This window comes from Helicoverpa armigera, chromosome 5, assembly GCF_030705265.1.
Source record: "Helicoverpa armigera isolate CAAS_96S chromosome 5, ASM3070526v1, whole genome shotgun sequence".
Lineage (NCBI taxonomy): Eukaryota > Metazoa > Arthropoda > Insecta > Lepidoptera > Noctuidae > Helicoverpa > Helicoverpa armigera.
The window spans coordinates 4,547,821-4,575,781 of NC_087124.1; the positions used below are offsets into that span (position 1 = coordinate 4,547,821).

General features: G+C 38.5%; 6 protein-coding genes across 6 annotated transcripts; 3 read left to right on the top strand and 3 right to left on the bottom strand.

Annotated features, from left to right (window-relative positions):
- Positions 1 to 147: 147 nt before the first annotated feature.
- LOC110383743 (alpha/beta-tubulin-N-acetyltransferase 9) lies at positions 148 to 1,088 on the bottom strand. Its single transcript, XM_021344614.3, has 4 exons — positions 923 to 1,088; positions 732 to 841; positions 576 to 632; positions 148 to 494 (listed from the first exon to the last, which is right to left on the bottom strand). The coding sequence occupies exons 1-4, from the start codon at positions 997 to 999 to the stop codon at positions 154 to 156; spliced, it is 585 nt and encodes a 194-aa protein (XP_021200289.1). The 5' UTR covers positions 1,000 to 1,088; the 3' UTR covers positions 148 to 153.
- A 445-nt stretch (positions 1,089 to 1,533) lies between these two features.
- On the top strand, positions 1,534 to 8,047 carry LOC126055002 (uncharacterized). The gene is made up of 4 exons (XM_049842209.2): positions 1,534 to 1,702; positions 1,803 to 2,160; positions 2,256 to 2,442; positions 7,050 to 8,047. The coding sequence occupies exons 2-4, from the start codon at positions 1,805 to 1,807 to the stop codon at positions 7,302 to 7,304; spliced, it is 798 nt and encodes a 265-aa protein (XP_049698166.1). The 5' UTR covers positions 1,534 to 1,702; positions 1,803 to 1,804; the 3' UTR covers positions 7,305 to 8,047.
- Positions 2,967 to 4,723, bottom strand: LOC126054972 (trypsin, alkaline B). The gene is made up of 4 exons (XM_049842105.2): positions 4,506 to 4,723; positions 3,989 to 4,157; positions 3,630 to 3,885; positions 2,967 to 3,368 (listed from the first exon to the last, which is right to left on the bottom strand). The coding sequence occupies exons 1-4, from the start codon at positions 4,546 to 4,548 to the stop codon at positions 3,048 to 3,050; spliced, it is 789 nt and encodes a 262-aa protein (XP_049698062.2). The 5' UTR covers positions 4,549 to 4,723; the 3' UTR covers positions 2,967 to 3,047.
- A 1,976-nt stretch (positions 8,048 to 10,023) lies between the features above and the next one.
- Positions 10,024 to 13,779, bottom strand: LOC110371747 (prostatic acid phosphatase). The gene is made up of 6 exons (XM_021328125.3): positions 13,124 to 13,779; positions 12,797 to 12,892; positions 11,928 to 12,167; positions 11,476 to 11,776; positions 11,133 to 11,344; positions 10,024 to 10,797 (listed from the first exon to the last, which is right to left on the bottom strand). The coding sequence occupies exons 1-6, from the start codon at positions 13,355 to 13,357 to the stop codon at positions 10,645 to 10,647; spliced, it is 1,236 nt and encodes a 411-aa protein (XP_021183800.3). The 5' UTR covers positions 13,358 to 13,779; the 3' UTR covers positions 10,024 to 10,644.
- A 48-nt stretch (positions 13,780 to 13,827) lies between these two features.
- LOC110371776 (retinol dehydrogenase 13) lies at positions 13,828 to 20,497 on the top strand. Its single transcript, XM_064034674.1, has 7 exons — positions 13,828 to 13,904; positions 14,386 to 14,462; positions 15,028 to 15,169; positions 15,867 to 16,229; positions 16,314 to 16,435; positions 16,693 to 16,910; positions 17,320 to 20,497. The coding sequence occupies exons 3-7, from the start codon at positions 15,052 to 15,054 to the stop codon at positions 17,459 to 17,461; spliced, it is 963 nt and encodes a 320-aa protein (XP_063890744.1). The 5' UTR covers positions 13,828 to 13,904; positions 14,386 to 14,462; positions 15,028 to 15,051; the 3' UTR covers positions 17,462 to 20,497.
- Positions 20,498 to 21,845: 1,348 nt separating this feature from the next.
- On the top strand, positions 21,846 to 27,806 carry LOC126053508 (retinol dehydrogenase 11-like). The gene is made up of 5 exons (XM_064034753.1): positions 21,846 to 22,263; positions 24,878 to 25,240; positions 25,370 to 25,491; positions 26,929 to 27,149; positions 27,520 to 27,806. Exons 1-5 carry the CDS (start codon positions 22,146 to 22,148, stop codon positions 27,692 to 27,694), a joined length of 999 nt encoding a protein of 332 aa, XP_063890823.1. The 5' UTR covers positions 21,846 to 22,145; the 3' UTR covers positions 27,695 to 27,806.
- Positions 27,807 to 27,961: the final 155 nt, after the last annotated feature.

The window sequence follows — 27,961 nt, forward strand, 5'->3', positions numbered from 1 at the left end:
ATCCTTGTTTCTTGCCAAACAGTAGGGAGTAGAACAGTTGTCGTGGGAGGAACAGTAGCAGGAAATACAAATAAAAATATTTCATTTTAGCTAGTAGTTATAATGTAGGGTAGTATAATTATATAAGCAAAATAACATGCATGTAAATGTACATCAACATGTTTGTATTTCATATTGTGCTTGTTCATTCAACCATCTAATCCATTCATCATTAACTTTCTTTTCCAAGGTGACTTCTTGGAACACTTCACTAACTGACTTTTCCTGAAAACCTAATTTATTAAACATTTTGATACTGATAGTGTTAGTCAGAGATATTTTTGCTTCAAATAGTTTTATATTTATATGTTTTATTCCATAAAGGAACATTAAAATAACAGCTTCCCATCCAAACTTTTTGCCACGGGCTGACTCCTCCGCTATCATAATTTCTATTTCACCTGCTGCAAGCTCATTGTCAGTTATGAATATATTTGTGTCTCCAATCATTGCATCTAGAAATAAATAAATTGTGTGAGTTAAAGTCACAATATAAATACATAATTATATTCCATTTAACCTCGTACATTATTTACCTGTTTCATCATTACTTTTTTCATAAATATCTTTGTCTAATATTATAAAAGTGCATTCTGAAAATAAAATACTCTGTGTAAGTATGAGCTATCATGCGAGAAACAAACAGTGGCACAGGTTTACTTCAGCCAGTTAGATACATGAATGAAACACACTGTCTTCATCTTCACGCCAAGACCTTTGCATTTCGTATTCCTCCTCTAATGTCAATGGTTCCGATGCTGTTAGTTTCTGCAGTTCTACAGATTGCATCCACTCGTGGTACCTGAAAAAGTAAATAGGTACTAAAACTAAGAAGACATCCGACCCAACTAGCAACAAAATCTTCTGAAACTCTAAAACTTACCTGGGCACATGATATTCTCTGTATGGTACGAGTACCAAGTTCTTTCCAACTATTTTAGTGTTACTGTTTAATTTCATCTTGAATTATTATGAATGGTGATGATTTCACTGTTTTCGGGCTCAGCTCAAGTCTGTTTTTCGAATTTTGACATTTATTTTGATTACTGCTATCATTAGTGGTGGGATCGTATGCATAGTTGCTAGAAAACTAAAAAATATAAAGTCGATCTAACTTGATGCAAAATTGTGATCGATTGTGTTCTTGCTATTTGCTGTCACGTTGCAATTGAGTTAAAACCGAATTTTTTTATTAGTTCATGGCAGAGCAGCATGACTACTAGACCAACGAGGCTGTATCATTGATTTATTCATTGTTGAGCCATAAGACAATATTAATGCCTTTTCTTCCTCCTACCCTGTTCTGTTCCTATGCCCCACAAAATCGTTCATACGATTTGTTTGTGGATTTAACACTAGGCTTTGTACTGTCGTATTTTTTATCCATTTCGTAATCGATTCTCGCTTGTAATCAATGTTTTAAGGGCGGGCGCTGCACTGTTGTTATTGTCATGCATGACAGCCAAGAAAAGGTGTCAATTGTGTCATCAATTGTCAAAACTGTGTTGTGTTGTGTGGAGTCGTAAACTCGTAATCTTATCTCAGCAAATGTTTAATCAGAAATTCGCGTGCCCTTTATGTTCGTTATCAACATAACTCCCTGGCACATGAGCTGACCTAGTAATCCTAATTTTGGTGTACTTCAAGTTCTAGTTTTTATTCGGTAAGTTTTGTATGCTTTTCTGTTTTGTTGTTGTATGTTGATATGTTATTGGGTTCCTTAAATGTAATTGAAATGTTAATTAAATAAAGAGTTCTTTCAGGAATGACGATGAATCAATACGAAACAGAACGTCGTCTGTGTTGGAGCTACTTGTTTGTAGTGGTATTCCTCGCCGTGTCTGTCTTATGTGTGGGAATACCGTACAACCACTGGCGGACCACGCTGGACGTGTGTCCCGGCGGTTACTTTGAGAACACCAACTGCGGCTGCATTCTGTACGGAGTCAGCACATTCCAGTACTTCAATGGAGGTCACAACTCATACTGCCTGTATGCCGTGTTCGCGCCTTTGCCTGTTATTGTCTATGCCATAGTGATGGCACTGTTCCATATGTACAGAGTGTGTATCAACAATGTTGGACAGTATGAGGATGAGAAGTCTACAACCATGGAGGAAATGTAAGTAGTCTATTACCTATTTTACCTTCAGCTATAAGACAATATTTATCATAAGAATCTTATATGAAATTGTTATCACTATGACTCATTTTCAGTGAGGGTGAGTCAATAGTAGTGAGCACAAGGACGAGAGTGAGCAGGAGCAATGACTCAGTCATATACTGCTGGATACCCACATCGTGTATAGCTGGACTGTTTGCTGTGTACTCTTTGGTACATGCTGCCATATTAACTGATGGCTTCCTAAAGACCTGTACGCAATATAGAGGATATTTAGTCAGGGTAAGTTTACCTAATTTTATATTATAATAAAATAAAAATGAAAGTGGTACTTTGGCCTAGAAACTCTTAGGGCCAGAGATACTACATTTTAATTCATATTTCCCAACCATAATCTTGACAAAGTTTGATTGCACAGGGGCCATTTAAAGCCCTGCAAGACCCCATACTTTAAAAACCCTTGTCTTGTTCACCTCTCAGAATACCAATGGCAGATCTACCATAGTGTGTACCAATGCTCTGTGGGCAAGACCACAACTCTAATTTACTTGTGACAAAACTTCCCCTTGGGTATTTCCTCTATGTACCTACTTATGTACTTATACTGACTAGAGGCTGGGGGCAGACCCTAACCAAAACTAATTAAAGCAAGTGTTTCCATAAATGTTAGAGCACAGGACAGGAGTTAGAGCAGTTAAAGCTCCAATGAGAAAATGTTAAACATATTTTTCTATTTTTTAAATCAAATGAATATTTCTTGACAAACTTAAAGGCATCTTGGAACATAGAGTGAGTCAATATGCAGAAAGTTGTTAGCCTACATCAAATAACACATACAAAGATTCCTTGATAGTATAAGACACCACATAGCTCATAAAATAACGCATCTAAGCATTGGCCACAATCCAGTTAGAGAAATACGAAACACGAGCATTCACACCGGGGTAGAGGGGATGTGCGCATCTATAGCCCCACGAGGTTATTCCGACGATAACATGGTTGTGTAGCAGGGGACCGCCGGAGTCTCCCCCGCAGGCGTCCCGACCACCCTCGTTTAAGACCCCAGCACAAAGCATGTTGCTCGTCACGTCGGGCAACCAGCCATAGTTCTCCTGAGACTTCAGATAGGCGTAACGTTCTGTGCAAAGTTGGTGGTTGATGATGTTCACGTCGACGCGCATAAGCTGCTGGGATGTCGGCCCTTGATCCTGAAAATAATAATTTATTTTTACGCTTATATTGGCACGATGTTAAATATTATGAGACAAACCAATAGAAAAATTACTAGGCGATGCGTTTAAAATCGAGGCTAAGAGACCCTGTGATTTTCGTTATATTTGTACGAAATAGTAACATTGCAACCAAGTACGTCGTTCGTTCATTAGTGCTGTAGATTTTGAAGTTATCGCGTATAGACGGATAGACCGTAGCGGTGGAAGACTTCGTTTTATAAGTTCGTAGATAATTACCCAAAGTCTGCCCCATCCGATATGAGTGACAGTGGCTCCATCTGCAACGTGGTAGTTAGATCCAGCGATGCTACCGGCCTGCACGTTGTTAGAGTAAACGGCTGGGTTGTTGAAGTGCAGGATGGCTACGTCGAAGTTCAGAGCACTGTGGTCGTATTGCGGGTGTAGAATAACTCGGTTGAGTGTGTGCACGATGTCTTCGCTGTCTGAGAGAGAACTACCGAGGACTGCGCGCCATTGCCAAGCAAAATCACCGCTAAACAAACAATTATAGTTCAATTATTAAATTCGGACTCTGAAAAGTAGCTACGAATTTCGAAGACAAAGAAACAAACAAATAAAAAAACACTTCTACGTACTGGAAGCAGTGAGCAGCGGAGAGCACGGAGGTTCTAGTGAGGAGAGATCCTCCGCAACTTTGCGCCCACCAGATACCCAGGACGTTTCTCTGCATGTTCGTCATGTAAGGATACGCCGAGATGGAAGTAGGTGTGCCCCCGACTATACGGCTCATGCTCCTTGGGTTCGCTGAAAAAATAATGTTTTACATGACTCTTCATCCCATGCATCGTATTTTTCACTCTTTGATACAAGCCACGCTATACTAATCGCCTGATATTTTCCGCGGGCGACGGGAGACGAGGCCAGCGAAAGTGGAAACGCGTGCATGGCACCCGGTTACGAATTACTACAGCTTACAATTTGAACATTTTCTTTTAAATTGTAAACATTGTGGAAGGTTGAACGTAAAAAAGATTTGGTCTACAATGGGCATTGCGAGTAGAAATGACAATTTTTATAACGTCTTCGGCCTCTCCGCGTGCAGCATAGGAGAATTTATGAAAGCTTTTATAAATGCTATCAATAATATCTTACCCAAAGCGGTGCCCAAAAGGGCCAAGAAGATGATGAAACGCATGACTGAAGATAGCCTTAAAGTGTTTTCCAAGAATCTGAATGTGGTATTATATACCAATCCCTATCTCTTCGAAATATTACATCTACTTTAATCTATGTACCTATCTATACTAATATTATAAAGTTGAAGTGTTTGTTTGTTTGTCTGAACGTGCTAAGGAACTGATTACTCCGATTGGAACTTCTTTCAAGGCACGATAAAGAAGAGTGTAGGTAGGAAGGCTTTTTATTCCGGTGTGCGGAGTAGTTTTCAAAGGACGAGCCAAACCGCGGGTGGAAGCTAATCTATACTAATATTATAAGGAGGAAAACTTTGTTTGTTTGGTTGTAATGGATAAACTCAAAAACTACTGGACCGATTTTAAATATTCTTTCACCATTAGAAAGCTATATTATCTGCGAGTAACATAGGCTATATTTTATCCCGGTGTGGGCAGAAGCTCCCACGGGACGCGGGTGCAACCGCGGAAAAACGGCTAGTTTACTATAATAACGAAGATAGCTAATCAAGTAATCATCACTTTTGTCTCGAAGCCTCTATATCCGGCGTAAATTAATTGATAAGCGGAATTAATAGACACGTAAAATTCACAACTGGATTGGGGCTTTCCTAAAGTAGTGGGTACGGTTCAAAACAAAAATTTTAATATTTTCCAGTATATCAATGGATATACCAGATTGCTATCTGTAATATTAACAATGAGATACACTTCTTATAGTAGTAGATAACAGTGGCGAGGCGTCCTTATAAGCCGATTCCCATCGGCTTCCCTTTCGAATTTCAAGAAAGAAGCATAGGTATAAGTTATAATATAGGTATAGGTATAATTAATATAATCATTTAAACCACACAATTTAAATATGTAGGTATAACAAAACGCCTACCACCGTAAAAAAAATTGTCTATAAATTACTTGAAACATTTTGCTCCTACTAAACAAGCCGCGGCTTCCTCCTCCATACAAAACTACGCTTGCGTGACGTCATCCACGCCGCGCCGCGCGATGTTCGCAAACTATGGGCGAGCGGTAACCCGGCTCACGGAGCGGCTTCCACCAATCAAAACTCGCGAGTGAACGAGAAAGAACGCGTCAAGAGTAGAGTAGCTATATCTGTCTACGCGCGAGTGACAGTGCTTAGAGCTCTCAAATATGTAAACAAACAAATCAGACAAATTCACTCTCATTGTTCTTATTTTGTTTTAGATAATACCATTAACAATTTGTTATTTGTATTACTTAATTGAATTTATTAGTGTGTGTATCATTTGGAAATAACATAGTTCGTGTGTGTACAATATTTTATGTTAGTTTAAGTGTTTTAGTTACATTATGTCAACATAGATGGCGTTGTGCATTTTTATGCAAATCCTGAATCGCGGTGTTAAGATTCTCCGCGATTTAATGACCCTACTTGGGAATTTACAAATTTTTTTGTATTCACCAAGTATATAATTTTGATTAAGTAATTGGCAGTATCATTACATTACTCCCTACAGTCCCTACTAATCCCCGCGATCGCACTGTGACCTGCTACTCAGTATAAGTACACTAAGTACAGTGTGTATAGTGAAAATAGAGAGACCTAGACCTACCTTGAAATGAGTTATTTTGATACGTAGACAGTTTGCATCAGGTTTCTTTTTAGTGTACCTACTTTTAAAACTTGACTAGGATAGCATTTATCGCATTAGACGTTTTCCGACAGATTATTTACTCTAGGAAGGAACTTATTTTATGTAAAGATAATAAAGTTTTATAGATATTAATAATCTGCCGAATTCCTCGAGAAAACATGTTCAAACTATCTCTCAACTCTAACAGTCTCTCACTCAGTGCTAAAAGGTGGACTGAGAAATTACCTCCATTACCTCTCCCCCCATCCCTGAGTACTCCCCCCCCAGTTTTTTTTAGCTGCGGCTTCCCTATTTCATTAAACCACCCTTCGCCACTGGTAGATAAAGTTTTAATCCCGGATTAATAGCCAATAATTCCAAATAAAAGTTTGAGATCATCTTATACTATCTAGTGCTACTGAGTACCGGTTTTTCACAAAGAGGGATTGCCAGTGCCCAGTCCATTGCACATTTGAGCACTTTACAACTTCCATACCCTCTGATGGGAACGGCTGTTAGATTTTCTGACTTCTGATGTTGTGTAAAGACTGCTGCTCATCGCGTCTCTGAGGACTGAGCACAATTTGAGTCATTATGGGATGGATGGGCCTCTCAACTGTTTTCTGCACCCGAGAAATTCCTTACGTTATACGTAAAAATCTGGTAGCCGACTCACCACTAGGAGTGTAATGTACTGATACTCGTATATGTAGGTATGTTACATACCTGAGGTTCCAAATTAAAGACCAGTATTTGGAATGAGTAGACTTTTTTAGCCCGTAAGTTTAGTTTAAAGAGACATAACATCATAATTATGAACCTACACAATAGCATTAGGTAATGAGAGAGACTCAATCATAATAACCTAATTATCATTCGTGTTGCAGGAGCTGCGAGCCACAGGGGACCACGCGACCGCGATACACTTTCGTCTAGCTTGCCAGGCAATTTACGACTTTATGGACTACTTGCAAAAGGACGCGCCGAACAGCCGCCGCGGTGATTTCATCAACACAGGTGTCTCCTTGCATTTGGCAGTCATCGCCGCTTGGGCAGCTGTGGCCGTCTGGATATCTATCATTGTGTACACAGCAATGAGGGCGTTCAAAGAGAGACATGTACTCACGTGTTGTGGGAACTAAATTAACATTTTTTTTTTAATGGAGTATTGAATATTTTTATTGAAATGATACAATATAGGCAGTAAGCAATGATGACTTAAGAGTGCCTTACCATTTTTTTGTATCTACTTAAAGATCAAATAGGATTATTTTAATTCTTATTGTATTTAAATGCGAATTATATCGAACAACGAGCTTAGAGTAGGTAAACTGTAATTTTGCGATAGCAGCCGTTATTTCAAAGAGATGTTACTTTGACAACTATTTCCATAATATATGCGTGTTGAAGACAAATACAACATACATATTATTACCAGATAAGCCATAGATTAATGAGTCAATTAGCGAAGACTGAGCTTTAAACCGTATTGTTGTAATTAAGCTTTATTAGCGTTGTAACAAATTAACATTCCACCGAACATGTGAGCCATTTAGATACACCTATGTATGTACATGCATTGAGCACATTTTTATATTATTCTTAACACCATTTTTGGTACAATGACACTATTGTAAGTTAAAATGTTCGTCCAATTATCTAGATTTTAAGCTACTTATGTACTATGTACTTTTTATTCTATTTTATATATAATTTTAATCACAGTTAAGATTTGTGATTGTAATGCACGCATTTATTTGTAAGAATTTTACTATTTATGAAATTATTTGTTCATGTGCCGTCCAATTAATTAATTACGTAAGCTATTGTTTTGATTTCTACAATTTATAAATATTTTACTTTAATAAAGAATATTTTTAACTTATACATGTTTTATTATTTCATCTTCGGATGTGTAAGAAATAAAAAGTCAAAAGTAATCACATAAAATATATTTAATAGTAAACATTACAAAAACAACAACAATAAAATGTTACAATTTAACTCTAACATTTATTCTCAACAAATAATAAACTTCCTAAGAATAGACAATTATATTTCCTGTTTTCAAAGACAATACTTATAGTTATACCTTTGTCACTTTATACGTAAGTGTCGACATAGTTGCGTGGGCGCAGCTGCCGCGAATACAGTCGCGCAATACAATTCCACCGATCTAGGCGAACAAACATTACTCATAAAATACAACACCAATTTAATTTATAACTATTTACATTTTGTGTATAACAGTTGAAATATTAATTGTGACTTATGTACAGACTAAATCATTTGTAGAGTAAGTACATTCGTTAGCAGAAATGCTGAATATATATTTTTTATACATTTATAATAAATAATACATAAGTATACCTTGTGTGAAGAAGATTACGGCACCTTATACGTATTGTAAAATACTTAAAATCACTTACACAAATGCGATAGAGGCATTTTTAAATAGAATTAAAGATATCAAAGTGTGGGAGTACATTAGTAGAAGTATGTACCTACCTACCTTTTGTTGCTGTGTGTTAAGAGCTTAAATATGTGATAAGAGAAGAAAACTTAAATATTAGTGTATCTATAAACTTGAGTTGTGAGGACAAAATATGTTCCAATTTATAAGAAGAATTAATACATAAGAAGTATCCGAAATCTAAAATTCATAATATTGCTATGTTCCATAATATCTTTGTTCTTCATCATAAGAAGTTTAGGCATCATCTTAAGAAATAATTCCTATCAAAGGTCGAGTCTAATTAAAATATCAATCACCACTAAAATCAATAAATACAGTCTTACAAAAATTGTGTAGATCTGAAAGTGGACAGGTAATAATGTAAATAGTTCAGAAATCTCACTAAATAGATCCGACATCCACTCTACAAGGAATGTACCTGGCATGCACCCTGTGAATGTGAAAACTGCTATTTAAATATAAAATTCGATAAATTTTAAGAGATTTGAAATTCGATTGCACACCATAAAGCATAAATGTCTGCGTCTGCACCTAGAAGAGTTTTAAGAAAATATTCGAGAATACGATATGTGCAGACGCAGAACCGCATATAGATAGCCATATGCTATGACACACACATAGCAAGAAGATTGTAAGGTCATGGCACACATGAACGTCACGGCGCGATGCAACTGTTGTTAGGTAGCTGACTACATATATTGTGTTATGAGATGTACATTTTAAGAGATATTGAAATGACAAGTTAATCGCTGGGTTGGAGCTGCACCCTACCGTGCCAATCATGTGTCCATGACCTTAAGACCCAAATTCACCGTCAGCATAAACGTCAATTTTCTTAACACAAATGTTTGCTATGAATTTTCAGATTCTAAATGTTTATGTTGTCGGTGAACTTAGGCCTCAATCACGTTAAATACTCTAATAGTCAATAACAATTGTTAACGATTAATAGGTACGTATTGGAAATGCTCTATTGGACTTGTGCTCAATATGAATTACTCCTCGTGATTTAGATTTATTTTTTCATTGAAGACAATTGAAATATTGTTGTGACGGTGACCATTTGTATACTGTTAAAGTTAATAATAAAGTATATAGGCTTATACTATACATAAACATCTATTCGTCATACGTACAACAACTCTTCAGCCTCAATTTTGGCATTCGTAAATATTAAACCTAATGCATTTGAGTCTTACAAAAATAAGTTTGTGATTACGAAATTGTGACCGATTAAAAATTAACTAATGACCATTACTGGTAGGCATTAACAATTTTGGAAAACTATATAATATCTAATAGCATTACAATTAAATATACTTTCCTGACAGATCTACTTGTACGTAAATTAAAAAAAAAAAACATATTACCTTTGACCTCTAAACCGAGTATACAGTGACACACTTTTGTTCTGTACCTGCAGGATCAGTGTCAGTGTTACCACGTAATTAATATCAACCAAGGATGTAGTAATGAAATTAGCCACTTGAGACTAATTGGTCATGGTCACAGACCATCTTAAGACTTCGTTCCCACGACTTTGGGGCTTACCAATCTTACACAACAAAACATACGTATATGTATAATGATTCACTTACGGCCGGTCTCAATATTCTACCTATGTGTTGATTTGCTTCCTAGAAATAGACTTTTTATGTTAGCCTCGTAGAATTCGTATTTCTACCATATGGGCAGGCCATATTGCTTGCAGAGCAGATGGCCGATGGGGTCGAAAAGTGCTGGAGTGGAGACTACGGACTAGCAAGCGCAGCGTAGGACTACCACCAACAAGGTGGACCGACGACCTTATAAAGGTCGCCGGAAGACGTTGGATGCAGGTCGCCTCCAACAGGTATCTGTGGAGATCTAAGGGGGAGACCTATGTTCAGCAGCGGACGTCCTACGGCTGAGATGATAATGATGATGAATCTCTACCAAGCAGAACAATAGATAGATAGAATATTGGGACTGGCCTATACTTGTTGGCTTTGTACTTACGTGTATATTTACTTGTCTACATTACCGCACTCGGTCTCCCAGTCGTCCGGTATAAACTTACTGATGTGCTGACTGAATTGAGTGTACGTGCAGGGATCATCGCAGAATGGTAACTTCAGTTCCAGAGGAACTTCCACTTTCGTGTTGTTGCGGTAGAATGTCTGGAATAAATACAGTTAGTAAATATTTGATAAGTAGAATAAGTACGTCGCCAAGCGAGGCATAAGCAATTAGACTCTCGGGGATCTCCCGCAGCCGGATAAAAGTAGCTTATAACATGTCTTTTATTTGTCTAGGGTCTAAGCTTGTGTACGAAACGCGAGTTATATATCGGGGTTTAGTAGTTTTGGTGTGAAAGCGCGACAGAAAGACGGAGTTACTTTCGCATTCGTAATGACACGGTAATGCATGCCTATCGTATCATCCGCAACGAACATTTTTTTTATTACTGTAACAAAAGTGTAATACTGACATAATTTGCAACACAAGGCCATACCTTAACAAAGAATGACTCCTGCTCAATGTCTTCATGTAGTTCGATCACGATGCTGGCGCCGTACTCCGGCTCCAGCAGGTCATTGAACCCGAAAGCGCGCCAAAGCGACACCACATTGACGTCATGACCAGAATACACGTAAAGAGAGCGGTCTACGTTCTCGTGTCGAACTGTTTCATCGAGGTTTTGCTTCATTTCTTTTAGAAGTGGACCTGAAAATTAAAATATATAATATATTTACTATTCTGGTTTGGAGCCCCTGTATGGGTAGAGATAGATGGAAACAGCAATTTTGGTGTAGCGGCTTGGGTTATGAAAAACATTGATCAAAATACATACTCACCAACTTTTAGCCTCTGCATCGTCTCATTATAAGACAGCAGAGCCAAACTCAGCATGAATGGTGTCCGCATTTTGCTGGGGAACACTGTTCTCGTCCATTCTGGAAGCTTCAGGCCTGCATCTTGCTCCGCTAGGAGAGTACTGTATAGAAAGTCTACAGGCAACACACTGCGCATACTCTGGTTCGTGTGTCTACTCAAGTAATCAAAAAGTTCGGCAAACTTTGGATCTTCATTCTTTTCAGCCAGTTTCTCCTCGTACATTGCTTTCCATATTTTACAAGGTTTCGTTGCAGCAACTATCTGAAATAGGAATTATTTTAAGTTACTTATTTCATGTTCTGATAATATAGTTCCGAAAAAAAAGGTAATTGAAAATAATGATTATCCCTGTGTTATTTAGAGATATATTTTTCATAGACAATAATCTTTTTTTGCTGTTTTTAAAACCTACATTGTCCAGTTTCTTGGGCAGTGAATGCACAGGTATAGGCTGCCACGGCAGCTCTGGATGCCACATCTGCCTCTCCGTGGGAGGGTACAGTCCAGCCAGGAATGTGTAGGCGCTCATGAGACACCGGGACTTGTCGCTGCTGCGTATAAAGACATCCTTCTCACAGTACTCTTCAGGTATAAAGTTGGCATAGTAACTTCTGTACTTCTTGCCTAATTCATACAGTTGAAGCTTGCCAGCCTGAAAGAAAGGAAGGAGTGGTGAAAAGACATTTTCAAAGAACAAAATTAAAATGCTGCCAATGTATAAATGTTGTCCCCTGTAATTGTTAACAAAAGGGTCAGGCTCAACAGTGGGACCATATATTTTAGGACAGAACTGTAAATAAATTTTCAAGACACTACAACAAACACACCAGAGACAATAACACAGACAGTTAAAACCTACATGATTATTATTACAGTATTTAACTAAAACTGTGATTTTTTATCAGTTTGTTACAGTTATTTTTAACGTTATTACCTACTTCTGACTCCTTATCTCACAGTAATAACCTTATCAAAAGCGTAAATAAAGCTCTAAGCTGTAACAAATCAGTAATTATACAATTTTTAATTTGATGTAACAATAACAGTTTTTAATGAATTTACACAGAGATTTTAAGCTAGACCGATTTTGGAGAAGAATATTCTCTAAGTAAGAAATAAAATGTAGCCTATTTATCCAGGAAATAGTATACCTGCCCAATAGAGAAAAAATGTTTAAATTGGTTCAGTCTGTAAAGTCTTTGGTCTTCTCCGAAAATCCTCTTTGTAAATTGCAAATATGACAATATCAGTTGCTAAATTCAGTATTTATATTGTACTTACATTAGTGAGTCCACCAAGTCCATCGGGCCATTGGTAGTTTTTGTACGGGTCACTGTTGTAAGGCTGCACTGGAGTCCTGGCACCATGTCGGAAAAACTATAACAGTAACAATTAACTTTGTCAAAAATATTGTGAATTTGAACAGAGCTTTATTCATTAATATTTTTCTCTTAACAGGGGAATAATCTACGAGAGTTTTTGTTGATTTTTGTTATTTTTTTTAATTCAAGTGAATTAGAAATATTAAAGGCAATAAACCTAATTTTCATGTCAGTCTTATAAAGGAAAATCTGTGCATACAAAATAGAGAATAGATGATTTACTTACAATAATAACAAGGCGCAGTGTCTTAGATTCATAAGGCAGGGTTTCGCTGAGCACACAGTAGCCCAGCAGACAGCTCAGTACTGCCAACCCTAGCACTACCACAGCCACGGTTGTGGACCTCTTGGGGATCTGGTGACATGCTGAGCGCTCCACCTTCGGCGTCGACGGCCTCCGCCAAGTATTCTCGTCATTATCGTACTCCATTGGCACTGAGTCCCGTATTATTGAGTACATAAATGCTATTCACTACAATGGATGTGAAAGGTTCTATTCAATATAAAATAAAACCTTGAGATGATATATGTATGTTGATTTTACACAGTCCAGTAAATAAGCAGTCACGTTTATCTCATAATAATGAACATAATTTGTTTCACGTTATAGAATTCATATCACAAAGGAATCACTGATACAAGTTTCAATAATAATTGAACAAATTGAAGTGTGTTTTGGAGGACAGCAATGACACGGTCGTATTATATTACTTTAGGATAGAGTTTAAATAAACAGGCACCATATTTTCTGTTCATAGTCTAGGCTCGAATAAACGAAATCCAATTAATATTATAACAATTTATTAAAATATTTCTAATATTCACCTCTCCCGACAACACAACTGTCAAGTTTTAATTTCAAACTGACAGTTGACAGTGGGTCGTTGACACTTGCTTGACAGATTCAATTTGTGTGTCAGTGTCACACTCGCCCAAGCTTGAAAACCGACGACCGCCACGATCAATTTTATTGAATCAGTTTAATTTTCTATTAATATTTATGTATTATAATGCTACTGCTCCACCTGCGTCTTAACGCGTTAAATTTTGGCATTACGCAGATGTGGCCAACGTTTTAATGTCAATTTATACTAATGGCAATATAAATAGCATTAAACGTTAAGCGATAACTCGGGTGTCGGTTTTTTGGACGCATCAAAGGGTTTTAGTGCGTAGCTTATAGCGCTAAGTGATGTTGGCTACATTAATGCCATCTCATTGCACGCATGCAAGGACGAGTGTAGATACTTTGTTTAAGTTGTAACTGCATTTTACGAGCACGATAATGGAATGGTCAAATGAGAAAGCTTTAGTTTTTAGAATTATTTTGTGTGTCTGAGTTTAATCTCTTTAATGTATGTTAACGCGTTACTTCATGAGGGATTAACTCTTTGCGTAAGTGTAGCCAACACGCATTTTTAATGCTATAAGTAACGTGTAGTTGGCCATTGACATTAACGTTAACGCTAACGCAGGTGGAGCAGGAGCATAACAGTTATTTTAATTTATCTAATCAGTACTATATAGAACTGCAAGCCGAAACATCATTACTGTAAACAGAAATCGTAAGTACAAACTTCTTATCATCATTTTTTTCTGCTATATCACGCAGGCCGTCTCAAAAGTAGCACAAAACCATACCATGTAGGCCTGATAAAAACTTTCTAAAAGTCTGTAGAATGATTATAAAGTAGTATTCAATATCACTTTTATTCATGTTATGTATTAGGTTCATAAACTTAGGCATAGAACAGCAAAGTTCAGCAACACAGCATTAGGTCAGTTAAGTACCATAATCACTATGTAATTACTGTTATTACTATAATTATGCACAAACAGTTATCCTACAATAGATTCTATAAATCTCCCATTTGTATCCACACAATACACTATCGGGTTTTCATTCCCATAATATAATACTTAAACTAAGATGCTTCACCCATCATAAAACTATTTTCTCTCATTATTTGGTCAGTGGGTTGTCTTAGGGTTTTCCAAAAATATGTGAAAGATGGTCAATAACCTTAAAAATATCCATTATGTTGCAGAAATGCTTTAAAAATACTAGGTAAACTATTCATACCATAAATGGATATTATTACTCAACTAATATAACAATACTTATTACAGGAAGCTCACAATCTTTGCATCATCATGCCCCTGTTCAGTGGAAGATGTTTGAGCACGGCCAAGCTGGTTGGCAAGACTGCCCTAGTCACTGGCTGTAACACTGGCATAGGGAAGGAGACAGTTTTAGATTTTTACAAAAGAGGTCAGTATCATGATGTCATTTTAGATCTTATGGTTTTGAAGACACCATTTGTAAAATATAAAATACTAGCTTCTGCCAGCGGTTTCACCCGAATCCCGTGGGAACCTCTGCACGAACCCGGTAAAAAGCCTATAGCCTTCCTCGATAAATGGGCTATCTAACGCCGAAAGAATTGTTCAAATCGGACCAGTCGTTCCTGAGATTAGCGCGTTCAAACAAACAAACAAACTCTTCAGCTTTATAATATTAGTATAGATTTACATAACATTACATCATATTAATAAGTTCCAAAAAATCTGTTGTTCAAAGTTCAGTTTGATAGGCATTTAAGATAGATGAGCAAAGAACAAGACAGTGATAATGCTAAGTCATGGTGTTGTTGTGATATGATACGCAAATGCTAATTTCTATATTTAGCCTTCTTGTGCAATATCTAGTAGAATCAGGAGATATTAAAGCAACACCAATTGCAATATAAAATTTTAATAAATTTTGAAATTTCTAAAATGCTTACATACTCTGTACGCACCTAATGTGTGCACACTATTTGCTCATAAGATGTTTTTCCAAGATGATCAAACTTTTGAATACTTCCTAGAGTACATTTATTTAAAGAGGCATTTGCTCTCCATTACATTTACTTTTGCTTGCATGAAAACTTCAATATTGTCTTTAACCAGCTATTCATATTTTGCAGGTGCCAAGGTAATAATGGCGTGTCGCAGCTTAGAAAGGGCTGAAGAAGCGAAAACCGACATAGAAACCCGCTGCAAAGATTTACCAGATACTGGCAAGATAGTTCTAGCTAAATGCGACCTTACCTCCTTGAAGTCTGTTCGGGACTTTGCACAGAACATTTTAGATACGGAACCACAGATTAATATACTTGTGAACAATGCAGGGGTGATGATGTGCCCAAAGAGTGAGACTGAAGATGGGTTTGAGATGCAGCTTGGAACAAATCATTTAGCACATTTTTTATTGACCGTGCTTCTGTTGCCGCGAATCAGGAACAGTACGCCTGCGAGAATTGTTACTGTTTCCTCTAAGGCTCATACTAGTAAGTTTCACATTTACTACATCTTCTGAATGATGCCAAGTCTGTTATAAATAGGTTAATTTAATGGTCCTGTTTTGATTGCAGGGTATGGCATCAATTTCGATGATTTGAACTACAAGTCCCGAAATTATAATGCAGCCGAGGCGTATTCGCAAAGCAAGCTGGCTAACGTATTATTCTCCCGAGAATTAGCAGCAAAACTAAAGGTAATTTCATTCCTATATGGCGTCTAGCTACTTGCTGCGAGATTTATTTCAAGGGAACTACATATTTCCCACACTCTGATAAATTTCCGATCCTATGTGTTTCTGGAGAATAAGCTATATTAAATCCCAAGTTCTTAATGTTTGCATGTGTAGAAGTAATAATAAATTAACATACCCATCAACTCTTAAGTATAAGTGTGATAAAGAAGGATGTAATTGTAAACCTATCAGCACCTTAAATATTTTCTCCTCAACAGGAGCACAACATAGAAGGCATAAACACATACAGCCTCCACCCAGGCGTCATAAAAACTGAACTCGGCCGTCATTTGAACGAGACTCTTTTCTCGGGAGCGCGACAGATTATCGGCTTCGTACTGGCACCTTTCATGAAGTCGCCGGAACTTGGAGCGCAAACGACAATATATTGTGCGGTCGACGAGAAATGTGCGAATGAGACTGGCCTGTATTATAGGTGAGTTGATATTTTAAAATTGGAACTATACTTTTTTTTTGGGAATGCCGTTCAGTATGTGACTATACATCATCAATTCGTACATGTGTAAAAGACGAACGCAGTTACAAGAATATGTAAATTCTTTGTATGCGGGGTTTTTATGGTTTCATAGCCAAAAGGTAAAACGACCCTATTACTAAGATTTCCGTCTGTCACCAGGCTGTTTCATGAACTGTTATAATTAGTTAAGCAGTTTGTTTTTTAAGAAAAATAAAATTAGTATCTGAGGGGACTCCCATTCAGCTGATACGATTATTTGCCAGTTTTAAAGTTTGTTGCATGAAACCCTTTGTGCGCGAGTCCGACTCGCGCTTAACAGGTTTTTAATAAATCTTCTGCAATTGTAAAACTAACTCCTTGTTTGCAGTGATTGTGCAGTAACCAGTCCGGCTCCGAAAGGTTTGAACGACGAATACGCTAAGAAGTTATGGGAAAAGTCCGTGGAGTTAGTAAAACTTGGCGACTTCAATCCTTTCACAGCTGCTGATCCCGGCGTCAAGACTGTGTAACCAGCATCTTTAGAATAATATAGACTTTGACCAAAGAAGTCTAATCCGCCGCTTGTCGCATCATAAACAAATAATTTGCGTGTTTCATGATGTCGGTATCCGATTCAATCGAAAAAAAGTACACGAAAATATCTAGTGTTATCGTCTTAGGAGCATGCGGTATTTTTTTATGTGGTTTGCACAAATTATCATTTGCGTTCACGAAATGCGCAAATCGTTTTTGTAAGTAGTAAAGTAAGTGGTGCTTGGGTTAATAGCGATTAAGTATATTATATAAGATAAGAATATCTATTTTTTTTAATAATCTGTGATGAACCGTCGTCCTCAGTATTCAATTTTTTTAACCTTTAATACTCATTTATATTGTACGTATTCATTTAATGGATACATCTTCACTCTTCTACCTAGTTTTAAGTGAAAAACTGTCCATATAAAAATATTTATATCTACAATTTGATACTGAAATATATTTTTATATTGTTAAAAAATTGTATTTTTAATCCGCCATGTGATCTCGTAGTAAATTCATATTTCAAAGCATTATTGAGCACTATCAAGTTTATGACATTAATTTTTTGTAGTCTTGCATCCTCATACAGTTGTGTACTTATTTACAAATTAAAAAAAAAACAACTTCCTCAAAATAAAAACAGGTTTTCATTCCCCTATCTGTGAAATAATATTACCAAAAAGACCAACTTTACACGTGTCAAAACAACATATTATCGTGAATGTCATAAACCGGAGTTTTTTTGTTATCTTGACCCTGAACCTCCGCCAAATTCCTAGACTAGGACCGCGTCTGGTTCTCAGTAGCGGTCCGCCCCGGGTGCCACATCTCGGGGGGTGCCATCTCGGTCGGCACATATCTGCACGACCAGGATGGCGCGGGCAGAAGGAACAAGTCACTAAGGGTGCCATTCTAATCTGCGAAGCCTAGGTTCACTACCATTTACTGCGTGATATTCAAATTTTAAAACAAAACTACAACAGTGCATGTGTGAGACATCGAGGCGGTCACCCCTCTCAGTTCGACTGTCACCCTTCTCTTGTATTTTTGCTTTTATCTGATTACTTTAATTAATTCCTCAAAGTTAGAAAAAAAAATTTCTCTTCATTTCTAATTTGTTCTACGCTTACCTACGTTTTGATTCCTCAATCTAGCAAACAGAAAGCACCGAAGTAGCAAAAAAAAAAGACGCTCGCTTAAGTCACGGTTTCTTGTAATTTGTGCTTAATTCTGAGTTAAATTAGAGTCCTCAAAAAAAAAACAGTGGATATTTCTAAGCTATTTAGGCGCTATTTGTAAGAGGAGATGGAGGACTTTGGTGTCCCAAATCTCAATAAATTTTGAGCTCGCTCGCAGTTGCTTCAATTTCTGGTCGTTTTTTTTTTACTTTTTACTTTAACTTGTCTGAGTGTTCCAAAACTCAAAAATTTCGCGCTCGCTGCGCTCGCGCCTTACATTTGACAGTAATTTTCTCTAATCTCTTTAGATATCTTCTTGCATCACAAGTATCGTTATTATGTATAATCGTTTATAAGAGGCTATTAAATTTTCTAAATAAGACCGATGTACTTGCCAAAGAACAATTTGGGTTCAGAAAAGGTAAATCTACCCAGTTGGCAACATTTAATCTAATAAATTCAATAATAAACAGCATAAATCATAAAATTTCTCCTAGCGTTCTCTTTCTAGACTTAAGTAAGGCATTTGATGTTGTTGATCATACTAGACTCATAAGCAAGTTAGAAAAATATGGTGTGAGAGGTATAGCGTTAGATTGGTTTAAATCGTACCTAACTGGCAGAACACAAATAACTCGTGTAACTAAATTTAATAGCAAAACCAATACTCTCGAAAATTTCGATTCCAATCCCAGATTTAACCATTTTGGAGTACCACAAGGAAGCATTTTAGGACCTTTATTATTCCTCATCTACGTTAATGATTTTCCCCAGGTGGTCTACAACCACGAATGTGTTTTATTTGCGGATGATACCTCAGTAATTATACGGTGTGATAGTGAAAAAAACTATAAAGAGGAAATACATAAACTACTAAAAGAGATTACTGAATGGCTCGATATAAATGCATTAAAAATAAACTTAGATAAAACGAAAATAATTAATTTTAGGTCACATAAAAGCAAATCGAAACAATTAGACATCACTTGTAATAATACACCCATCGAACAGGTCAAAAACATTAAGTTTCTTGGGATTACAGTAGACGAACACCTTATATGGAAAGATCATATCGATAACATCTGTAAAAAAATTAATAAATCTGTTTTTGCTGTAAAAAGAATCAAAGATTCTTCTTCGAAACACACATCTTTAATGGTGTACCATGCCTACGTGTGCTCCATTATACGATATGGCATAGTGATATGGGGGTATACAGCAGATCTTATGCGTGTTTTTATTGCACAGAAGAAATGTATTCGCGCTATCTTTAATGCTAAATGGTCAGACTCTTGCAGGCCCATTTTCAAACAAGAAAAAATATTAACTGTCCCTAGCATGTACATTTATGAAGTGGCCAAATTCGTTAAATCCAATATTGAATTGTTTGAACGTAAAAATAATACAAACAAGCGCAAAGTCACTCATTCTTATTTAAAAATGCCAAATCCACGGCTGGAAATGTGCAGACGAAGTTGCGTGTACATGGCGCCGCTTATCTTTAACTCTCTGCCTCAGAAGATAATCGAATTGCCATATGAGAAATTCTGTAGGTCTCTACGAACGTGGCTAATAGAAGAGAGCTTCTATTCTGTAGAGGAGTTTATAAGAAAATTTTCGACTCAATCCTATCATTTTAGAAATGCATTGTAACTACTCTTAGTAACTACTCTTATTTTAAGTATTGTGTTTCTTTTGTGTGAGTGTTACAACTGATAGATTAAGTCTGTGTTTTCTTTTTTTTCTCTCTCAATATTTGCATGCTGTTTTATAACTGCGGAATGTGTCTAGCACTTTAATTAAATTTTGTACCAACTCTTGTACCACATTTTATGCAAATAAATGAAATGAAATGAAAAATCAAAACTTACGCGCCCTTCTTCACTTTACAGTGCTTTTTTCAAACTTTTTGGGAACTTCTGGGTTTAAAAACTCAAAAATTTCGCGCTCGCTACGCTCGCGCCTTACACTTTACACTAGTTTTCTCCGAAGCCTGTACATATCTCTTTGCGTCTCAAAAATTTCGCGCTTGCTTCGCTCGCGGGTCCTTCACTTTACGGTGCTATTTTCTAACTTGTTTGGGTACTTTTGTGTTAATTCTGTATGATTTTTTTTACTACGTGATTATATTTTGTCGTTTTTTTGGGAGGGTTGCTTAATAAGTAGTTCGCCCCGGGTGCCACCCGATGCTACGCCGCCACTGCTGGTTCTGAAACATATATCATAAGATCACAAGAAACTGATTAATATTGACCTTCAAAAATATTTATAACGACTTTGCAAACCACTTATTCGCCACAATACTGAGCTGTGTTTGTGCTTTATAAAGCGCCTGTACTTTGTTGGTGTTTATCATGTCTAAGGGTCAATTCCAATTGCAAGGGATTGAGCGCGAGCGCGGCGCCGCACCGCGCCGCGCTCAATCCCTTGCAATTACGGCCGCTGCCGGCCGCTGCTCTTTCAGTGGGAATTGACCCTAAGGCGCCACCTAGACAATAAATTAAATGGCGCAACGTAATATTGCGCTATTTAATTAAACTGATACAATATGTAAGAAAGTATCTAACATAATAAAGAGGAAATATTTTTTCTTTGTTTGTTGGTGCCCTAACTAAAGGAAGCCCAGAAATACCTATGTAAACTACTGAACCGATTAAAAAAAAATTTCACTTTTGTGGAGCTAGGTACACTATTCCCGACTAACGTATGTTATATTTTACCCAGGCATGGGCAGTAGTTCCCGCGGGACGCGGGTGAAACCGCGGGAAAATTATTATACTCTTACAAAGTGGGGCCTTTCCGGGGCCTATACTATCCCTCCAGAGTCCTGGTTCCAGTCAGAAACATCATAAAATTACATTTTGATATATAGGTTGGAGTTTGACCTGTAGGTATTTAATTATTGCATCAAGTTTTTCCGCTCTCGCTTGTGTCTGGCAGAGGAGGCCTGGGGCGCGATTCTCCTAATTTTACTTAAGCGACATACGATTCACGTTCGACTCGATTCGACTGAGATCCGATTCCGACTCGATTACGATTCAAGCGAATGTGGCATTCCGCTATTTTTTCTTTGAAATAAACGTTTTTATCCTTTTCTGTCATTCAATAGGTAATGAATCATTTTGTCTGCAAATGATTTACGATTGCAAAATGATTGTACAGCAAACTACCGTATAGACCAAAATTACCAAAATAACAGACCAATCGCACACCAATCAAATGTCAATCGAATACGATTGGTCTTTTTTTAGTAGCAGAATGCCCGATATGGTTAAAACTGCTATTGCGATTAGATTTCTATTCGATTTTGACATTATTAACTTAGGAGAATCGGGCCCCTGTAGGCGCGTTTGTAGCCGTTAATATATTCTCAAGTTGCTATTTAGACTTATTGCAAGCTAGCGGCTGAATCAGTATAACTTAAGTCATCAAGTAGAAAACAAATTATACAATTAAAGTGCTTACTTAATTACCAAAGTGATTAGGTACCAGTACAATGGATTACTTTAGCGGCTGGTGTAAAAGTGAAAGAAGGCTCGACGGGTATACAGCCATTGTGACCGGGAGCAATTCCGGGATGGGCTTGGAGATAGCTTACGACTTGTATACAAGAGGCAAGTGTTATCTACTTCTTCGGCGTTCATGTCAGCACATCATACAACGAAAGTAACTGTCTGCATGTCTGTCTATCACGCTTTTAAGGCATATGCGGGTAAAGCACATCTTTATGTCCTGTATGTATGAGCCCTAAATGGCTTGCATTCCTAAAAATAACTTTACAGAAACGGTTTAAAATGTTAGTCTGCTAATTTAAATATGTGTTACCCCTCTGTTATAAATAATATCTATCTCAACGACTTTTCAATGACATAACATTTAGCACGTGTTGGCGATGTTTTTGGCTATGATAAGTTATCTTTATTTTTCATTGTATCTATATTCACTTGTTTAGGTATTAGGGCATGCAATTTCGGTAAAACGAAAATTACCGGTAAAAATTCGGTAATAAAAATATTTTTACCGGTAAAACGGTAATTTTTGTAATTTTTTTAAAATGTGATATTATAACAATAAGATTGGGTAGTCTTAAAGCAAAAACTAAATAAATATGCAAAGTATAAGGTGGTAAACGGTTTTTGTGACGTGGGCCGTAACAAAAAACATGTCAGTAGCATCCGTACGCGATGTCGCCGACAAAATGCAAGAGGAACGGCTGCGATGCTACGGACATGTAAAAAGGAGTGACACAGTGAGGACATCGGCAGTGTGAATGTGATACTCAATCTCAATATACCCGGTCAAAGGCGCAAAGGCAGGCCGAAACCGTGGTGGTTGAGTGTCGTAATGAATGACATGAAAATCTGCGAACTCGAAGAGGAAGATGTCTATTCAGGAGGATAGAGCGAAGTGGAAGAAGGAAGATACGGAAAGCCGACCCCGTCACAAGACGGGATAAACGCTAAGAATTACCGTAAAAATATATATTTTTCATTGAAGGGAAAGCCCTTTTTTATGGTAAATCATCAAATGACAGACTCTTTCTGTCTAAAACCCATGTTTTTAGTAGGCGTTTTATGGACCAGGGTAGCGGTAACTCTTTCGAACAATTTCGCGGCCCCGGCAGGCCTTGGCCCGTGCTGGGCCCCACTGGGTTTGCTGACATCTCCCTGAGGAGCCCGCGGAACAACGCGCGCCGCTGACACGGGTCTGTTGTCTATGCAGACGGTGGAACGATGAGCCACCCGAACTCACCGCCCACAGACCGACGCCTACGGTGGCCAGGAGTTGTCTCTCGACCCTTGGCGCCCGTGGTGTCTTCCTGGTCCACTACAGCGACTGGGATGAGAGGTGCTACTCGCAGTCGCTCCGCCGTCTCCTTCTCGAGCATGACTGCTTCGCAGAAGGAGGTGACGGCTTCCCATTCCCTCTAGCTCCGGACCATGGCTTGAACCAGGGAAGGACGCGAAAGGTCGCAGCTGCCTATTGCCTCGACGACAACACGGCGGTACCCTTCCCAGGCAGTGCACACCTGGACTGTGTGGTCCACCGTGTCCTCAGAGCTGTCCGCATGGTGGTGAAGTAAAAGCCCTTGCTCAGTAAGGTCATAGAGTAGGTAAAATAAGCATTAGCTACATTTGTACCTAGTACGAGCTGACAGCTATGAGGAAAAACAGAATAACCGAATGAATACAATTTGTTTAGATTTTATAAATTAAGATGAGAAAGAAGATTTGTATCTAACCTAGAGATAGTTAAGGACACACAAGTTTACTTTCCTAAAAAACAGCAACTTTAACACTCTTACAATACGTAATGTATGCAACATTACATTATATTCAGGCTACATAACAAAGATTTGACGTTAAATGAACAATTGCTATATATTATCAGAAAAACGTAAAAACCGGTAAATTACCGGTTTCATATTATTTTTTGGGGCGATTTACCGGTAAAAACGAAACCGGTTAACCGGTATTGCATGCCCTAGGTACTACCCCTTTGTACTCCCTTATGTAGTCCCCTTATATACTCCGTTACGTAGGTGCTCTCCGTCTTCACAGTTTCAAGAAGGTCGGTACCTCGTTGTTTAGAATGATGTTAGGTTTTTTACCTTACCTACGCATTCCATTTTTTTAGCTTTAATAACCAGATTGTTAGCCGCTAAACCAGTTCGTAACTAAACTACTTACGTCATCAAATGGTTCCCTATTCCTATTAACTCTACAAACAATACAACATTGCCGGCATTTCGAAGACAGTATGGCAAATCATTAATTTAATACTAAGAATAATATTAAATTAGGCCTAGTATTGAGCCCTGTGGTACACCTGATCGAACTAGTAGTCCTGATAATTTTGTGCCATTAATATTTACATATAACAATCTATTGTGTAAGTATATCCTATTTTTAGCGGATTAGTTTAGTCCAGACACCGAAATAGCGTAGCTTGCTTAAAAGAATCTCATGATGAACGCAATCAAGGGCTTCAGAGAGGTCGTAGACGACTCCGATTGCATTTTGGGACTTTTCTCATGATCATTTCTGATGAATCATTAATATGTTACATTAAAGCAACTCCCGTCTGTAGGTAGACAAGACAGCCAGTGGACGTCCTACTGCTGAGATGATGATATTTTTGATGAAGTAGACAAAAATTTTCAAATAATAATATGCAGCAGGTACAAGTAGTAAGCCTAATTTATGTTGGTTTCTTCTTAAATGAAAGGGGCTCGCGTGATAATGGCTTGCCGCAACATGGAGAAGGCTGCGGCGGCGCGGGCAGAGCTGCAAACGCGCGGAGGGACGCAGGCGGGCGCGGGCGAGCTGCTGCCGGAGCAGCTGGACCTGTGCAGCGCGCGCAGCGTGCGGCAGTTCGCGCGCCGCGTGACGTCACGCGGGGAGCGCGCGCGCCTGCTCGTGTGCAACGCCGGCGTCATGATGTGTCCGCAGAGCCGCAGCGAGGACGGCTTCGAGACGCACATCGCCGCCAACCACCTCGGACACGCGCTGCTCTCGCTGCTGCTGCTGCCCACACTCATACAGAATGCTCCTTCTAGGGTCGTGTTTGTTTCATCTCGACTTAACGAATGTAAGTGTTGTGTGTGCTGAATTGTTTGCTGACTCTCTCAGGAAAGTAGGAACCGAGTAGGTCCCTTCTTTCTTGTTAATTTATTTTAGAAAATCCTGCTATGATACTCCTATTTCACACTGATTTCAGTTTTCAAGCTGGATCTAGATGACATCAACATAGAGAAGACTCGATACTCACCGTTGCAAGCTTACGTAAACAGCAAAATTGCAAACATATTATTTGCCAAAGCATTGGATATTAAACTTAAGGTAGAGTACCATCTTCTTATGTTCGTTAGTCTTAGGCGATTCTCACACTGCCCCGCGCGTAGCGCGTGGATGCGTGTTCTTCCGTTGCTTGTAAGTATGTCCGTTTGTATGGAAAACACGCACAGTCCAACACACTGAAAATGCATCCACGCGCGTTCATGCGGATCACGCGCATACACGCGGAGAAACATGCACCCCCGCGCGTAGGTGCGGTGCGAGACGCAAGGTGTGGCACACCGAATCCCGCAGTGCCGCGCGTGATTTTGAATGCCGAGTGAATCTACAAAACGCACATACGCGCGTGAATGCGCAAAAAACCCGCACGTTGATGCAGATCTGCACTCCCGCAGGAACGCGCGTAGGTGCGTCGACACGCAATATGCAGCATGATGCGGGGCAGTGTGAAGATCGCCTTAGTCAAGCTGAGGAAGTCTGAAACTTTACAGGCGGAGACCATTTCTGTGAATAGGCAGTAGACCAGCCGGCACGCTCTATGTAAAAGACTATGTACCTGACGTATGAGACGAAAAATAGGTGGCCCTTTTTTCATCCTACTATACGAGTGTCTCAAGTCATAACTCCTGTCCAAACGAGAGGACCTTATCAACCGTGACTGCTCTACTTTGATAAAGGCTGGGTTATTCAGCCTAAGTATGTATTGGGTCATCTATCTACAAGATGTCTATATAAAGGCTCACAAATAAAGGGTTTTAAATCGTATATTAATGTAGGTATGGGCTTTATAATTAATGTAGGTAGGTATGAGCATAAATTTCACAAGCTTAGGTACGCCGTGCATCTAAGTGATGCAAAAATACGTGATTGAACTATGTAACGGCAGAAGAACTACGTAAAGTACTGAGGTATTACCTCGAACTATTAGTTTGTATGCTAGTGTAGACGCGTGCCACATACCCACTTGATCAGTAGCCAACAGAATAATCTAATTATCTACTTGAGGTAATTAAAGTAATCATTCCAATAATTTATTCTTTTGTTTGTTACTGTAGCCTGATTGTTATGTGCAAAGTTACCTACTTCATACATTTATGTTGGAATTTGACCTCAAAGAAGCTCTTCCTTGTGAAGCTTGAGTTCAACGCCTTTTCGAGGGCAAAAGTATTTACTTGCCACCCCGATTGCATTGCAGTTGAGAATATATCTTATCCTATATCTTCTACTAGCTTCTGCCAGCGGTTTCACCCGCATCCCGTGAGAACTACTTCCCGTACCGGGAAAAAAGTAGCCTATCTATAGCCTTCCTCGATAAATGGGCTATCTAAAACTGAAATAAATTTTCAAATCGGACCAGTAGCTGAGATTAGTGCGTTCACACAAACAAACAAACAAACTCTTCAGCTTTATAATATTAGTAAAGATTTATAATGTCCTAAGGACCACATATGTATGTAACTTGTACTTTTGTTTCACCAACAGGAGCACAACATAAAATGCGTGAACACCTACAGCCTGCACCCAGGCATTGTGAAGACCGACATAGGGCGCTACTTCCCACAGACGGCTTGGCGTATCATCACCTACGGCTTCCAGAACATTCTGCTCCGCTGGTGCTGGAAGTCACCCCGGTGTGGAGCTCAGACCAGCATATACTGTGCTGTCGATGAGAAGTGCGAGAACGAGAGTGGCTTTTATTATAGGTATTTCATATTATTTTTTCCAGCATATTCTCCTGAGCCTTTTCCCAACTTTGATGTCGGCTTCCAGTCTAACCGGATTCAGCTGAGTACCAATGCTTTACAAGAAGCAACTGAGCAAAGGCAACCTGATACCCCCTGGTTAGACTGGCGTCAGACTTACTGGCTTCTGACTACCCGTACCTAACGACTGCCAACGATGTTCAATGACAACCGGGACCTACAGTTTAACATGCCATCTGAAACACAGTCATTGGTGTCCTAATATACTTAGAAAGTACTTACCTAAAAACTTAGATAAGTTGCATTGCATGGTACTTGCCTGACCTGGGATCGAAATCTTATGTCATGTTTCCTTATGTTATTTTTCCAGCGATTGTGCAAAAACACGGCCGTCGAAACAATGTCGGAGTGAAGAAGAAGCGAGGAAGCTTTGGGATATCACCATAGACATGCTCAAACTGCAGGACTACGACCCTTTCACAAGCGACACGTCCTTCGCATTGCAGGATATAAAAGAGGAAAATGAGTCTGAAAATGCTCTTTGAATAAAAAGTTAGAATAAGGAGATTGTAAACAGTTAGGTATCTATCAACAAAGTAGGGTGTTTAAATGTAGGTACCTAGTGGGTAATTTATTTATAAGTACATATATGTCGGAGATAGTCAATAGTACGGTCACTGAACGAGACGCAAGCGCGCCAAATTGTTGTTTCACCGAAAACGCCACCAGAGGGCGCGCTTGCGTCTCGTTCAGTGACCGTACTATTGACTATCTCCGACATATATAAAATTATGTTTAACAAGTATTATACC

Excerpts from the sequence above, each read along its gene's own strand:
- LOC110383743 (XM_021344614.3), bottom strand. The coding sequence starts at position 999 with ATGAAATTAAACAGTAACACTAAAATAGTTGGAAAGAACTTGGTACTC. Across the intron at positions 842-922 it reads AGAGAATATCATGTGCCCAG|GTACCACGAGTGGATGCAAT; the intron begins GTAAGTTTTAGA and ends TTACTTTTTCAG. Across the intron at positions 633-731 it reads TTGGCGTGAAGATGAAGACA|AATGCACTTTTATAATATTA; the intron begins GTGTGTTTCATT and ends TTTTATTTTCAG.
- LOC126055002 (XM_049842209.2), top strand. The coding sequence starts at position 1,805 with ATGACGATGAATCAATACGAAACAGAACGTCGTCTGTGTTGGAGCTAC. Across the intron at positions 2,161-2,255 it reads TCTACAACCATGGAGGAAAT|TGAGGGTGAGTCAATAGTAG; the intron begins GTAAGTAGTCTA and ends ACTCATTTTCAG. Across the intron at positions 2,443-7,049 it reads ATAGAGGATATTTAGTCAGG|GAGCTGCGAGCCACAGGGGA; the intron begins GTAAGTTTACCT and ends TTCGTGTTGCAG.
- LOC126054972 (XM_049842105.2), bottom strand. The coding sequence starts at position 4,548 with ATGCGTTTCATCATCTTCTTGGCCCTTTTGGGCACCGCTTTGG. Across the intron at positions 3,886-3,988 it reads TCCGCTGCTCACTGCTTCCA|CGGTGATTTTGCTTGGCAAT; the intron begins GTACGTAGAAGT and ends TTGTTTGTTTAG. Across the intron at positions 3,369-3,629 it reads TCGGATGGGGCAGACTTTGG|GATCAAGGGCCGACATCCCA; the intron begins GTAATTATCTAC and ends TATTATTTTCAG.
- LOC110371747 (XM_021328125.3), bottom strand. The coding sequence starts at position 13,357 with ATGTACTCAATAATACGGGACTCAGTGCCAATGGAGTACGATAATGAC. Across the intron at positions 12,168-12,796 it reads GACTTGGTGGACTCACTAAT|GCTGGCAAGCTTCAACTGTA; the intron begins GTAAGTACAATA and ends CCTTTCTTTCAG. Across the intron at positions 10,798-11,132 it reads AGGAGTCATTCTTTGTTAAG|ACATTCTACCGCAACAACAC; the intron begins GTATGGCCTTGT and ends TATTTATTCCAG.
- LOC110371776 (XM_064034674.1), top strand. The coding sequence starts at position 15,052 with ATGCCCCTGTTCAGTGGAAGATGTTTGAGCACGGCCAAGCTGGTTGGC. Across the intron at positions 15,170-15,866 it reads TTTAGATTTTTACAAAAGAG|GTGCCAAGGTAATAATGGCG; the intron begins GTCAGTATCATG and ends CATATTTTGCAG. Across the intron at positions 16,230-16,313 it reads TTCCTCTAAGGCTCATACTA|GGTATGGCATCAATTTCGAT; the intron begins GTAAGTTTCACA and ends TTTTGATTGCAG.
- LOC126053508 (XM_064034753.1), top strand. The coding sequence starts at position 22,146 with ATGGATTACTTTAGCGGCTGGTGTAAAAGTGAAAGAAGGCTCGACGGG. Across the intron at positions 22,264-24,877 it reads TTACGACTTGTATACAAGAG|GGGCTCGCGTGATAATGGCT; the intron begins GCAAGTGTTATC and ends CTTAAATGAAAG. Across the intron at positions 25,492-26,928 it reads CATTGGATATTAAACTTAAG|GAGCACAACATAAAATGCGT; the intron begins GTAGAGTACCAT and ends TTTCACCAACAG.